This window comes from Lates calcarifer, linkage group LG10 (genome assembly GCF_001640805.2).
Source record: "Lates calcarifer isolate ASB-BC8 linkage group LG10, TLL_Latcal_v3, whole genome shotgun sequence".
NCBI classification, from domain to species: domain Eukaryota; kingdom Metazoa; phylum Chordata; class Actinopteri; family Centropomidae; genus Lates; species Lates calcarifer.
The window spans coordinates 13022013-13036816 of NC_066842.1; the positions used below are offsets into that span (position 1 = coordinate 13022013).

The window sequence follows — 14804 nt, forward strand, 5'->3', positions numbered from 1 at the left end:
ACAGACATGAGAGTGGTATTAAACTTCTCATCTGCAAGAAAGCAAGTAAGTGTAATTCCCAAAATGTTGCACTATTTTTTATTTTAAAAAATAAATAAATAAATTGCATCAACATTTGATGGTTCCGGTCATTTAAGCTGCAGTCCATCTAATTCAGATATAGGTGTAGTTATGAACAGAACTGATGAAATGTCAATTGCCAGAAAAATAATCAGCAACAATTTATTTGTTAATAGATTAATCATTTAAGACCTTTTTTAAAACAAAAAATATTTTTAAAAAATCTGTTGTTCCAACTTCTCAATGTGAATGTAGTTTATTGACTACAGACTTACTGTCTAAAACTGTCCTCAGATATTCATTTCAGCCAGAACAAGAGAACATTAGGTGTTTTTCCTTGATAAATGACGATTAATCGATCAAATCTGTACATCGACTCGACCTCAGTTTCAGCCCTAAAATAATCCTATAATGCAGCCCTGAGACCAAACAAAATTCCCACACAGCACTACAGACATGCGGATTTAATGTGATCAGAAAAAGGCAGTAAGGAGCTTTAAACTCACAGACATGCACACAAATGTACACACGGGCCCCCACAGGACTAATGTAGTGATAAGTCAGAGGCAAGTTGAGCAGACTTGTGATGCTGCTACACAGCGCCTCTAGGGCCGCGCATGTGCTCACACTGGAGGAGAGTACAGTAGGGGAAAGAGGTGGGAGCTCAGAGACAGAGAGCAGTCATTGTGCGTGAAGGACTATGACAGTCCGGAGCGGCGACAGGAGTTAGGAGAGGAGGAGGAGGAGGAGGAGAAAAAGAAGAAGAAGAAGAAGAAGACGCCTGTGACCCAAGCCCTTCACCTGCAGCTGAAGTCCACAAAGACACTGCGACGGAAACATGCGATCTGACAGAGATTCGCGCGCCCGTGGTTCACTTGTGCCTTCGCAAACACCTTCAGGGAGTTCACATGTTCCTGTGCGTCGTCGAGGGCGCAATGTTTAGGGGCAGACGGCCCGCAGAGCCCCGCGGAGTTTGGACGTGTGCTTCGTAGCCTCGTCAGATGAAAGAGGACACATTACCGAAACAGGACACACAGCGACAAGGAGCGCCGCGAATGTAGTCTTCAGGAGGAGGGGGAAAGCGAAACACTGTGCCTACCAGTGTGTTCCCTGCGGTTACCCTCCTGTACGCGTGTGTGTGTGTGTGTGTGTGTGTGTTTTGGCTCTCTCGCAGTGTTGTGTGGGTAAAAAAAGAGAGGAAAAAGTAACAATGCAGGTGAAGAAGCACCGGGACTCGGACCGGAGTGGCGGGGACATGCTGGAAACAGACGGCCTCCGCAAAAACTCCTCATGCTTCTCTAATATCAAGATATTCTTGATATCGGAATGCGCCCTCATGTTGGCACAGGGCACCGTCGGAGCATACCTGGTGAGTGCAACACAAGCCGAACTCATAAAGCAGGACTCTACACTGCCTGCACCGTTGCAGTGTGAAACCGAGACACTTGGCATTTGAAGGCGTTTCTGCTTCTCTTTAGTACACGCTTTGGACTAGATAACGTGCTGATGAGCGATGGCCGTGACATGAGATAGAAAGCCGTCTCCTGCACGGGAAAGTGCAGCCCCGCGGGACAGATTTCATGCTTCTCAGCTGTCCCGTGTTAGTTATTATTGTGAGAAAATATGCCACTGCTTGCCTGGCATTATGTCTAATTTGTCTAGAATGCATCCCAGCTCAAACTGAGCCAATTTCTGTTCATCCACGCAAACACCAAAGGGTGAACCTTTAATCTTTGTTTGGCACTAAGAATAATAATAATAATAATAATAAATAGTCTTTATATTTAAGAAGGCAGTCACCGGCTGATTTTGCCCAAAATGACATTCAAGGTCAAGGATGTTCCCTCTTCCCTTCCCTCCTGTTTCCTAGTTTTTAGTTTTACTCACTCTTTCAGTTTTACTATTACTCACAAACTTTAAATGTGCATCTTTATGATCTGGTTGCAATGAAAAAAAAATCAACACAGCAAAGTCTGAAAGCATTCGGAGACTAATATAGATTTTGTGGGACAAAGCTCTCCCTGAAGCGCTCCAAAATGTTCCTCAAAGTGTCCCAGAGGAGCTACACAGCCTCTGGCAACCGCTGTGAACATTTAGTTTCGACATTAGCAGTGTTTATTCTCCATGAATCACACTGTTTCCTCAGCTCAGCTGCAATTAATAAACTAAACCCTAAATGCCTTGGCCATATTTGGAGTGGAACATCTTATCTTCTCTTTTGGTGGACCTGCTGAGCATCAAGCATCCTGCAGCTCGGAGCTGCCACAGAGCAGAGCAAGGCGGTGCCACTTACAGCCAAGTTCTTCCTCTTTTCTTCATTTATTTCTGATAAGACAGGCATCACAGTTCTGCTTTTTTTATGACATATGTTTTGCCCACCTGCTCAGACAGTTTGAATAATAAACCTGCAGCTTCAGGTGAGGTTTTGGGTCATTTACTTAGACAAATACACAAGGCTTTCTGGACTTCTCACGGGCAGCAGCAGAATAGAGCTCGTTTACATGGAGCTTTATTTACATGGACTAGGCATAAGGCACCTGCTTCAGTGACAATCTGGTGAACTGGTGTCAACCTACCTTTGAGCTGCTGTGGTATCTCTGATTGGATGATGGGACTTAAAGAGTTTTTGCTGGCAGCGAAGGGACAAAACTCAATTATCATGGCCCCTTTGCTTCCTGTGAGCTGCTTACAGTTCAAGACACTTAGCAACATGCTGCGTGTCCTGATTTAGCAGCCTGATTATCAACCTGCAAATACCACAGAAGTACTGATTTGACTGCGATATCATTGTTTCCGGATTATCTCGGTTTTTCTAACTTCTCAGAAACTCCCTTTTGATATTTTTACTGTTTTTTATTGGAAAAATGTCAAAATTTGAGAAGCTGTCACCTGAGAAATTGTTGAATTTTATCTCTGCTTTTGCTTCATAAATAACTAACGTGATTATTCGATGATTACAATAGTGGCTGATTATTTTTCTGTAAATCGAGTAGTCATTTCATAGATAACAGAAGGCATAACATGGGACGTCACTTGAATCCCTTCTTTAAAACTAAGACATTAATTTACTGGCATCACTGTTTAGTTATAAAGTCATATAGTTCAATAGTTGTGTGTTTAGCTGAAACAATTGCTCAATTAATTGATTGATAATTGTTCATCTCAGTCATTTTTGAGGCCAACGGGACAAAAATTCCCTAGTTCCCCCTTCAGTTTAGGCTGTGTCATTGATTAAATCCTTAGTTGTGCAAGAGGAGCTCTGAAGTACTCTTAAATTACTTATCGTAAAGTCAACACAAGTACTGATAATCTGAGTTGATTCTACTTAATTTACAGTGCAGTCATTGGAGTTGTCTTGTTTTAACCAATGAAAAACTACAGAAACAAGTGTATTTTGTGGAAAAGTTTGCATAGCAGCCTTTTGACATCAGAGAACTCTAAAAATGTACCAGAAGAGGCTGTAGAGTTGAGCGTGCTGTCACAGGTGTTGCAGTTAATTTTAGCTGATTTTAATTGTAGAGTTAATATTATGTGTCAAACCTCAGGAACCTCTATTTGTGACTTCTGTGTATGCAGCACCTGAGGGTCTAAGCTCTGTTGGTTAGAGTAACACTTCCCTGATAAGAACCAAATCTGACACTTCAGAGCTCGAGCTGCAAAGTGCGACTAACACCTGAGCCTGAACTGTGTTGGTCTCAGCTGAGCAAACCTGTCAAACTGCAGTCGCACTGAATCAGCTGACTGGAGAAGCCCAAACTGCTCAACAGGAACATTATTGTCTTTTTAAAACTATATTAGATGTCAGTATAAGTCCAGGTAATACTTATTTAGTCATCTTATTCATCCATTAATTAACGTTTAAATGATTCAGTTTCAGGTTAATATATACACATAATTTATAACATTCACTCCCAGGTAATTTCTTACTGCTGTGTCAGCCTTGGGCTTTTCCATTAAACAGTGTCGCCATTAACCTGCACCTGAAGTCAAAGCACAAGAATAAAAGATAAAGATCAATTTTATAAAGGCTCACAGCTGATATTATAGATGTAGCTTCTTTTAGACTCAATAAAACAGCTCTTAAAAATAGCTCATTTAGAACAGTTGAAGTGCATTTAGCTAACCTTCAGTCAACCTTCAGTAAGTTACACCTCATAAACCAGAGTGGAAATGATTCTAAATAGCCAAGGCTTCACTTATAAACAGCTGCTTTGCCTTCACAAATAGCACCATATCAGCACTTTCACGTCACTGCTAAACCTTAATGTGCTGAAGTGAATGTCAGCATTGAGCAGCTTTTTCTGCATGCTGGTAATACAGACTCTGTCAGTACATCCTGAAATAAGTCGGTGGAAGTTGGGATTCCTTGTGCTCAGACAAGACTCACTCCACTGTTAGGTGATGGGATGTCACGTGGCGTGACAGGGTTTGTTTTGTTACCATGCAACCGATTAAACATTTCCACTGTTTTAAGTTGTTATCCGGGCAAAATGCGGTCGTGACCGCTGACCAGTCTGCAATCCACTCGGGTTTTTTCCCATATAATTTCTTCTGGTTTTAATCCTCCTGGAAGGCTGCCTGTTAAGTCACAGTGGAAGTGCACAAACATGTTGAACCTGGAGACGAGAGCTTAACTGTGTTTCCACTGCAGAAGTCGTCAGTCGTACTCACACACACACACACACTCAGGCCTCCCATAAAGGGATGGGATCCGATTAGATAATGGCATCACTCTTTGCTATACTTCACTGCAGCGTTACTGTCTGTGTAGAGCTAAAGCCACACTGTCAACAGGTTATTTGGGCTTGGCGTCGTCTCTGAGAACAGGATGAGGCAACGTTGCGATCAGATCCCAGCCGAGGGGAAGGCGGAGCCAGCCAGGCGTGAATGCTAGCCCAGTCCAGTGTGTTTCGCATTTGTGAGAAAGAGCTGCCCAAGGGCCAGAAACGTCATGACTCATTCTGAAGTTTTCCATCCACTCAACATCACTGAAGGACATTGGCCCGAACCGCTCCCAAAAATCATCTTCCCCGTGCTTTGATCTGTAGTGAAGGAGTCAGTGCAGTTGTGTTGAGAGCAGCTGCGAGAATGACCTGCTGTCACTTCTGACTTCTTAAAGTCACAGAGGACAACTTTAAAAGAAAAAAAAAAAAACTCCAGTGACAAAGCAAATGTACAGCGTTTGTCTTAGTTGACAGTGACATCTCCTCATCTGTTATGCATTGATTCTTGTCTCAAACAGGACAGGCAATTTTAGAAACAGATCATAGTTTAAAACCAAGCATCCGGTCAGGGCTGAAGGCTTTCCTCTCTGCCTCAGGACAGATTGTAATATCATAGAAGACCAAGTACATTTTCAAAATCTTATAACTCTAAAACATATTTTTCCTGTTCTTGATTCAGCACCACATCTGGTGTTTAGACTGTAATGTAGGCGTCTGTTTTAGATACACAAAGAGGAAAACCAAAGAGGACCCAGATGTCCCTGAAGTCAAAAGTTCATGATACATGCTAAATGCAACAAAGTGAAAAATAACCCCCCTATAATACCTTTTTTCAAGAATATTGTTGCGTTCCAACATGTGACACAAGTGTACGGTGTTTAAACTACATTCCTATTCCTCTTACAGGAAGGAACTATTACTGTGTGATTGTTTTGTATGTAACAAAGTATGATGCTTAAAGTCAAGTTAAAAGGTGGAAGTTGCATAAAAACAAAGATGATTTTCAGTTGACTTCCACATTTGACCCTAAAACACTGAGCTGTTGTTGAAACAACTTCTGCTCCAAACCCAAATCCAGTGTGTACATTAAATGGACATAATGTAGCATTTGACGGAGAGATGTTCCAACAACTCAACCGCAAGTCGATTCATCTCACACTGAAGTCACTCTTTTTCAGAGCGGGATGTTTGTGTTGGCAGGATCCTTTTTTTAGAGCTCAATCAAAACTCTTCAACTGAGCCGGTGGGGAAATGGAAAATTGTGATGCCCTTTCAAGGACAGTTTGGGACAGATCTGAAAATAGCTTGATAACTGTTTAAATGTGACTCCGTGGTTCACATGGCACAGAGAGACCGTTCACACGTATCACAAGCAAACACATCCTTGCCCTTGCTATACAACAGATTGATTATGCTTCATTTCATAAAGGCTTTACTATCCAACAGTATTTAATCACTGGCCTCTGAATCACATCTGACAAACTGTATTGTGAACAACCATTCTGCTGTGTTTGATACAGCTGGAAGTCATTGGTAGGCTCCAACTCTTGTGTGGATGACAGCTGGGTGAAAAAGAGAGGAGCTCGCGACAAGCCGTTCAAAGCTGTGGAAGTAAATGTTGCTGCGTGCGGCTAATCAGAAACAGAGGCCTGTTGGTGGGGAGGAAACACAGTGTGGAACATCTGAGCAGCTCATGATATTCCAGTGGAAAGACACGGTTTAAAACTGCATGACTGATGATTTCCCCAAGAGCATGTCCAAAAGACTCAAATATGGGCAACGTTTCCACATGGTATTAATGTGATCTGTATCTGGATAATGACATCCGGTCCTCAGGCTTTTTCCTTTACCAGCAGTATTATTAAGTGTCCTTGTTAGTTCCATTTTTATGATTGGGCCTTAACATGCAACTTAGTTGGGTGGACCTGGTAGACTTGTAGATGAGCATCATCTGTTTTAAAATCACTTTTTGTGAGGGAGGACTTGCTAGCTACTGCTACCACTAGCTTTTAACAAGATTGTTTAAGCTAGGAGGAAGAGGCAGAGTTAGGTGTCCTGTCAACTTGCCGGACAGAATCATATTGTGGTTTGCATTTACATGTCACCTCAAAATACCTTCTGTGTGCATTTTCACCAGGTATAGAGTCAAAATGCTTGTGTGTATTCTGATAAATCGTACAATGAATTTTCTCTTTCAGTGGGTGACTTGATATTCCCACATCCTTGATTTTGTATTTTGTTGCACACTTTATGCTTCGTTCAGCATCATTCCTACAACCCTGATTTCATTTTATGCTCTGTTGTTGTTTTCAGGTGAGTGTGCTGACCACCCTGGAGCGGCGGTTCAACCTGCAAAGTGCTGACGTTGGAGTGATAGCCAGCAGCTTCGAGATAGGCAACCTGGCACTGATCCTGTTTGTCAGCTACTTTGGGGCCAAGGCACATCGCCCGCGTCTGATAGGCTGCGGGGGCATCGTCATGGCGCTTGGCGCCCTTCTCTCAGCTCTCCCGGAGTTTCTAACAAATCAGTATGAGATAGGAGAAATGTGGAGGACTGACGCAGGTCGGGATGACTGCTCAAACACCAGCAGCAGGGACGCCCAGCTGGCAGAGGACAAAGTGTGCGCCAACAAGGCCAACACCAACATGATGTACCTGCTGCTGATCGGAGCCCAGGTCCTGCTGGGGATCGGAGCCACGCCGGTGCAGCCTCTAGGGGTGTCCTATATTGATGATCACGTGAAGAAGAAAGACTCCTCACTCTATATAGGTGAGCCATGTTCATAAAACTGTAAAAACAAAATGTTGAAAATCCTGATTGCAAAAGGCCACTGTGAAGGAAGGACTGAGAATCATTGGCTGAATTAAATTACTGTTTAAGGAAATAGATGATTATCACACTGGAAACTAGAAATCTATTTACTGCAGCACACTGATTTCCCAAGGCTGAAAACCAGTACAGCGGAAAGCCAGCCACGAACCTGTTTGTTCATCGCCATCAGGTGCGATGTTTGCGTAGTTTGAGTCAACACAGTATGCACATATAGTGTATTTGTGCTCTTCTGCTGCACACCATCTCCCTTTGTTCAAGCACAGGCCTGTTCACGAGTGCCAGGCGAGCACATCTCAGAGCTTTTTAATCTCCATTACACAGGTTTCAGCGGTGAAGAGGCCAGATAGAGGTGAAATGTCTCTGCTTTGCTCAGTCCCTCTCTCAAAGGCAAGATGGTGCTGATGTGGCTCTTCAAGGTTTAAAGGTGCATTCAAAGTGCTTTCTGTGCAGGATTCTGAATGCACAATGGCTGTTTAGGGATATGTATTTGCTGTGATATGTATATTTTTCTATGTTGCTATGCAGAAGGTAGCTTTAATACTTTTCTCATTAAGCCATGGAGGATTTGCACTTCTGTAGCTTTTTATGTGAATCTATGTATTTAAAGGAAGAACTACCCAGTGACATGTCACTGTGCTAATAAACACATATTCTGAACATTGAACTTTGCTCTAAAGACCAACAGATATTAAAGGAATAGTTGGACATTCTGGGAAGTATGCCTACTTGCTTTCTTGCCCAGAGTTTGATGAGAAAATCAGTGCCCCTTCAATTCATGTCTGAATGGTAAGAATGTTGCTGGAGCCAGCAGTTGTTTAGCTTAGCACAAAGACTGGAAACAAAGGAAAAGAGGTAGCCTGGTTCTGTCTGAAGGTAAAAAACAATCCCATATCAGCAACTCCAAAGCTCTCTAATTATCATGTTATATCTTGCTTGCAAAAATGACAGCTCTATGGTTAGCAGGTGTATGGAGCAGTCTTGATGCTAAGCTATACTAACTAGCTGCTAGCTCTGGTTGCCATACAGACATGAGACTGGTCAGTCTTTTCATCTAAGTCTTGGCAAGCGAGAGAGTGAGCATACTTCTCAAAACTATTTGCTTGAAGTTAAAAACAGCAGCTTTTTAAGAGGCATTCCTGCATGGTAAACCTTTCCACAGTGAACCACAGCCACTAATCCATATAATAGTATGTTTCTTTGTTTTGAGTGTGACCTGCCTTTAATTTGTTGTCCAGACTGCCACATCAGCCTTTGATGGAGTAGATGAGATGTGTTTGCATAGTGTGTGTTTTTGTGTTATCAGCGTGGAGCAGAGACAATGAGGGCCTGAATGGAGGATGAGTTCAGGCTGGCACACACCCTTTCTGATACATTCACACAGCATGCTGCTGTGTGGCTGTTCTTTTGTCACTCAAATACAGATGTGACCCGCGAACAAAGGCGGCAGTGTGCAGTCTGTAATCTCAAGCCCCAAAGCTGATTTTCTTAATTGCCGTTCACGGTATTTGTTTGTCCTGAACATGAGCTGTTTTTACAGCGAGCACCTAGAGCTTTGTTTGAAACAATAAAGAGCATGAAAAAGTAGCACAAAGGGCTTTGACATTTTGGCATCACCACAGTGGCTTGTTAACAGTTTACGTTGGAAAGTGGACTGTGAGTGATTGAAGTTTGGCAGGCGTAAGGTGCCAGTGGTGGTGGGGAGGGGGATTTGGTTCTGTCCTCCTCCGATAAGCTGCGAGCAGAGTCGGAGGAAAAACAAGCGGTGAGCAGCGTGGAACAATGTGGTATTGAGTCGCACTCAGCTGATCGTCCTAATCCTTCTGCTGCAGGCTTGTCATGTGCCCCTAGCTGTATGAATGGAGTAGATTGTCTGAAATTCTGTGAGATTTCCTTTCACGTACTGATAATGTATTTGGATTTTTCATCAGTTTACGTCAACAAGTTCACATTGTTGAAGCAGCGACAGAAAGTTGAGTTTAGTTAGAGTTAGTCTAAATATTTGCTTATTTTCTGTTTTGTTTCTACAAGTTCTGCAGGTTTCGGCTTCAGTCTTATGTTTCATTTTCAGCTCTGTTAACACATCATATCGGCACCAACACCACAAGATTATCGAATTTAAGATAGGATATCATCTCTGTCAGGTTATTTTGTGTCTGCAGACAGGTTTGGGGGGAAGAAAATTAGAGAGGAAAACACCTCTTGAATCTGAGACCAGAAACTTTACACTTCCACAGATGTGTTGTATGAGCACGTAAAGTAAAACTTCCTCTGCTCCCCCCTGCGCCCTCATTTTCATGCTACCAGATTACAAAAATCTACATGCTGCTTGACATGTAGACTCCTTCACAGCATCAGGTGTTAAAGCTCTTTCACACACTAAATGGGAGACAGCAAAGGACTTGCTTCTTTGTAATTCTTTAATTAATTTCTTTTCATTTGGTATCACATAATTTCAGCTCAAGGTTTAAAAACATCACAATTAACCCCTATTTATGATATATGACACCAAGTGTAATTGAAGCTGCTTTTTTTTCCCTCTGCTGCATCTGTTTCCCTCCGCTGTTGTCAAAGCACATTCTTACAAGGCAATGTGTTATTAAAATTAGAGCATGAACGAAATGGCCAGGTGAAAAGTGCGCGCCTTTCGACAGAGGCAGGTCCCTGCCGTGTTAGGAGCATGGCGGTACAGGGAGAGCAGAGAGCCGAGAGGCCTGGAGATGAGCCATAATTACAGAGCGAGGCAGGAATGCCAACCAGCCAGCCATGAGGTGGGTCTGAGTGGGCCGGGACGTACATGCATACCACACAGGCCTGTGAAAAACAACTCCTCCAGAGGCTCCGACTGCCTGCTTTTACTGTGTATACAGCAGCAGACGTGGCTTACTGCTGTTTAAACAACTGTAAAACACACTCAGGCAAACGTCTGTTCTGACTCTTAAAAAAACTCTTTTTCTCTCCCTGGCTACAATATGTTCAGTGTCATTGTTAAGATTTTTTTAGGCGCTCATGCTGCTAAGTGGTGCATGTTCTTCTTAAAAGGAAGTACTTCAGTGAGTTCAAAATACCGGTTTGAATGCAGTCACCACCGCCATCAAAAAGCAGCTTTAAAAGCAGGGCCAAACATAAACACATGTATTTTATGGGATTGTGTTGTTTTGGTTCATAGAGTCTAGACGTAGGCACTCGTCTCTGGCCAAAGGAAATAAATATGATTGGACAGATTGCGTCAACAGGATCTCTATTCCCACTGCTCTATGACCTTTCACTATCCACTGCTAATTCTGGCTCTTCCCACAGGACCCCCAACTGCATAAATATACTGTACAGGACACACAGAGAAGGGTTTGGAGCTGATGTTGTGTGTGGTTCAGCACAATCTCCACCCAGCTGCTGCTGCAGGTTTCAGAAGCTTTTAAACAGCATTTCATGGCATTTCTTCATTAAACTGTAATGTACGCTATGGAGTGCCGGTGGTATCGTACATATAAGGGAGAGTCAAAGTATGACATTAATTCATCAGTGTCATGCCTTTTTATGTAAAATCCCACACATTTGGACATGTGGACATGGCTTGTTGCATAATAAATAGAAGAAATACATGATCACACTCAGAAATGCTGATGGAGAGGAGCTTTAAGTGCAGTTTTCCAAAGCAGCTTCTTTCTCAGTCTTGCTTGAGTTGTTAAAAAGAAGTTTAAAATAGCACATTTTTGTCTACTAAAGCATACATAACATTTCTGCTTTGTAAGTTACATGTCATGTGACTTTATGGTTCTACGCCACTACATTTATTACACTACATTAAACACCCAGCCAGGTTTGTTTTTGTGTTTTTCAATCACTCTGGTGACTAGCTCTCTTGTCTGGCATGAGTTGGGTGGAGTTATGCTGGGAATTGTGTTATGTGTGTGCCAGCAAGGATGATAACTGGGTAGGTTTCCCAGCCCTAGCTGTTACAAGAAAACCTACACAAAGGTTAGAGAGATGTCAATGAAACAGTTTGTACAGATCCACACAGTCCCAAAAAGAGGTTTGATTAGGCAACGTAAGTGAAAGTTGGTGGACTACGGGTCTGCAGGAGCTTTGAAAGTGTACATACAATACGGCCTGTAGAGATTAAATGTGATGCGTTATTATTGATTAAACTGCTAATAGTATAAGAAGTAGTTTTGTGTCATATAACAGTTACAACATTAAAATGGTGCTTATACTTAAATGTATCAGCAGTAAAAAAAAAAATCAATAATGTAATAATGTAACACTGACAGGGTTTCTTTTACTTTTCATAAGGTAAGTACATTTTTTTGTAATACTTCTGTTCTTTTAGCTAAGTAACATTTTGCAACAGAGTAGATCCACACTTCTGTCCTGCTACTTCTGCTTAAGTGAATCATCTGAATACTTTTTCCACCACTGGCCTACAGCCATGCCAGCAGCTCTGTGAGAATGCACTAGTATGTATTGGGCTAGGTCTAATTTTGACCTGCTGGTGGTAGATCAACAGATCAGATGCACTGACCGACCATCATTTCTGTCCCTGATGTGATTTTTAAATAATATTTAAATTATATTTTATATGTATTGGTCTCATGGCAACACCCACATCTTTGCATCTTGATTGTCGTTGCTTCTCCTTCTACATAATCAGAGAATGTCTTTGCATGTCAATCAAATTAGTTGATTTTAAATTGCATTTGCATAAAGCATTAACGTCACTGTGTTCTGACACTGACTAACTACTTGTCAGACAACAGCCCTTTACACAACCAAAAAAGAGCCACTTAGTTTGAACAACCCACTCGAGCTTTCTAGCTAATTCCTCCTTCATTTCTACAAATAAACACACATCTTGTGTTTTTCCTCGGCCTGCTGAATGACATACCAATCCAGCATCCACCAGGGGAAAAATTGAGTTGCTAAAGTCATTTTTTGTCATTTCTCATTTATGACTTTTGACTGCAAGAAGGGATGACTAATCATGATTTGGAGTTTACAACTTCATGCACCAGTGACAGACAGCAGTTGCTTGATACAGGAGCACAGCGGCCCAGAGTATGAAGTGCCTCTGAGTTTTATTTGCAAACACAAGCCTGTCAGAGGGACTCTCTCTCTCTCTCTCTCTCTCTCTTTCTCTTTCTCTTTCTCTTTCTCTCTCACTCTCTGTGCCAAACTACCAAACTAGGAATGACAGATGAGCTGTGGGGAAACACAAAGGTCCTTTTTTTCCATCATGGCCTGAGACAAGATAACTGCCTCTACCTGGAGAGCAGAAGTCTAATCAACATTGCCTTTCATATCTCCATTTTTTGCTGTATTTTATTCTCTGGCCGTAGCACTCTCTCTCACCACAGCTACTGTGTATTTCTTCAAATCTACGTATTCCAGCAATTTTATATTTCATCATATTATGTTCACTTCAGCTCTGCAGGGCTAAAATTAGCTTCAGGTTAGTTAGGAAAACCGATAGCAGTAGTTGCAGTGACAAAGGTCTCAGAGGGATCCTCAAGAGACTTGTCAACATTCCTGCTAAAATGCTCTGACTTCAAACAGTTGCTGCAGTAGGGCGTTTATATAAGCTACTTAAACTCGGTGCATGTTAATGTCATCTTGAAGGATTAGATTCTAAATGGGTTTTTCCGTCCCTGCCATAAGCTGCATGCTGAGTTTGCCTAGCAACACCAGTTTGTTTTATCTCAAGATGATAAACGGCGTTGCATTAAAACGTTCATCAGCCAGCCGCTGCTCCTCTGCATCACCGCAATGAACTGTGTGGGCTTGTCTTTCCGCCACGTGTGACAGGAGGCTCGGCAATCTGCAGCGCCACGAGCTGAATGACCCAGAGGCGTTTGTGTTGTCCTGCAGCTCTGAACACACCGTCCCTGCCCACCTCCCTTCCTACCCTCCCTCTGCACATTTACTTTTAGTCTGGTTCTAGAGGGTAGAAAGGGCAGTGAACATGAGATTATCTTGTATCCAACTGGTCAACAACATGCTGCTGGTGTCTCAAAGCTAATCAGTAATTATCCCTGAATACTTTTTGAGTATCGCATCATGTAGAGGAGTCAGAGAGGAACTGAGCCAACATAAAGCTGATCAGGGGGAGACTGAACACTTCACAGCACTCCTGCTTTAGTAAATGGGAAGTCACAGTGATTCATTAGTGACTGCCCCAAGTGAAAGTTTCATTAAATTTAAGCAGAGGGAGTTATTTGATTTAAGTCTGCCACTCTTCCTTGAATCTAATAAGGCCATCTCTCCGTCCTGTGCAGTGATGAGGTAAAACATAGAGCTGCTGTCTGCAGATGACAAGAGCTGATTGAAGAGTTGTTTGTTTGCACAGAGTTCTGATGTGAATCGGATGGGGCGGGTATGCAAAACTATCTGAGCATGTTAAATTAACCTCAGATGGGTGTGGACATGGCACAAGGTTGATTTATTTATTTATTTATATATTTATTTTACATTCCCAGATTTCTGTTGTGTGTCAGGGCGCGTAGTAGCCTCAGAAGGACGCATCATCTGTCCACTCGTCTGAAGTGAATCACCTCCCCCAGTCAATCTGCTGTTTTTGTGGGATAGTATGGCAGCGACTCCATAATTATGTTGGTGCATGTTTTGCTACAGTCAGTGCCGTCGTCTCTGTCGGATGTCTGGCTGGTCAGATCAGTTGGAAACACGCGACAACACACAGGAAAGCAGATGAACATTACCTGAGCCATTTGTCCTTGTTTTTTAAGATCGTACTCGAATATATATTTTTCATATATATTTTGTCTTGGCTAATATTTTTAATGTGCTGTAGATTTGAAAAGTGCTGCTGTGTCATGCTGGTTCAGAGTTGGTGGTGGCATTGATGACATGGGATTCATATATGACATTTTAGCTGCTTACAGTTACTCATTAAGAAAAAATGAAATATCTTAAAACAGAATGCAGAAAAAGAGGAAGAGTTAGAGAAGCTGAGAAACTGTGACTCGGTGTGGGGTTCAGTCCCTGGTTGTCTTCACGTTGAAGTGTCCTTGAGCAAGACACTTGTGGTTTGCCCAGTGCCTGGCAGCCATCCATGAGTGTGCATGCAAGCAAATGAAAAAACAAAAGGATCAAAGCGATGTATAAATGAATCCAGTGATTAAATAGAATACTAATAATACTAATACTAAATAGAATACTAAGTTGCAGCCCTATAT

At 42.3% G+C, this 14804-nt stretch overlaps 1 protein-coding gene across 1 annotated transcript in view; it reads left to right on the forward strand.

Moving 5' to 3' along the window:
- Window positions 1-672: 672 nt before the first annotated feature.
- The window catches only part of slco3a1a (solute carrier organic anion transporter family member 3A1a), a 34041-nt gene continuing 19909 nt past the window's right edge, over window positions 673-14804 (forward strand). Inside the window, exons 1-2 of the mRNA XM_018664304.2 lie at window positions 673-1429; window positions 7098-7554. Of these exons, the coding sequence (XP_018519820.1) occupies window positions 1271-1429; window positions 7098-7554 (616 nt within the window). The 5' untranslated portion in view covers window positions 673-1270. The remainder of the gene's footprint in view (window positions 1430-7097; window positions 7555-14804) is intronic.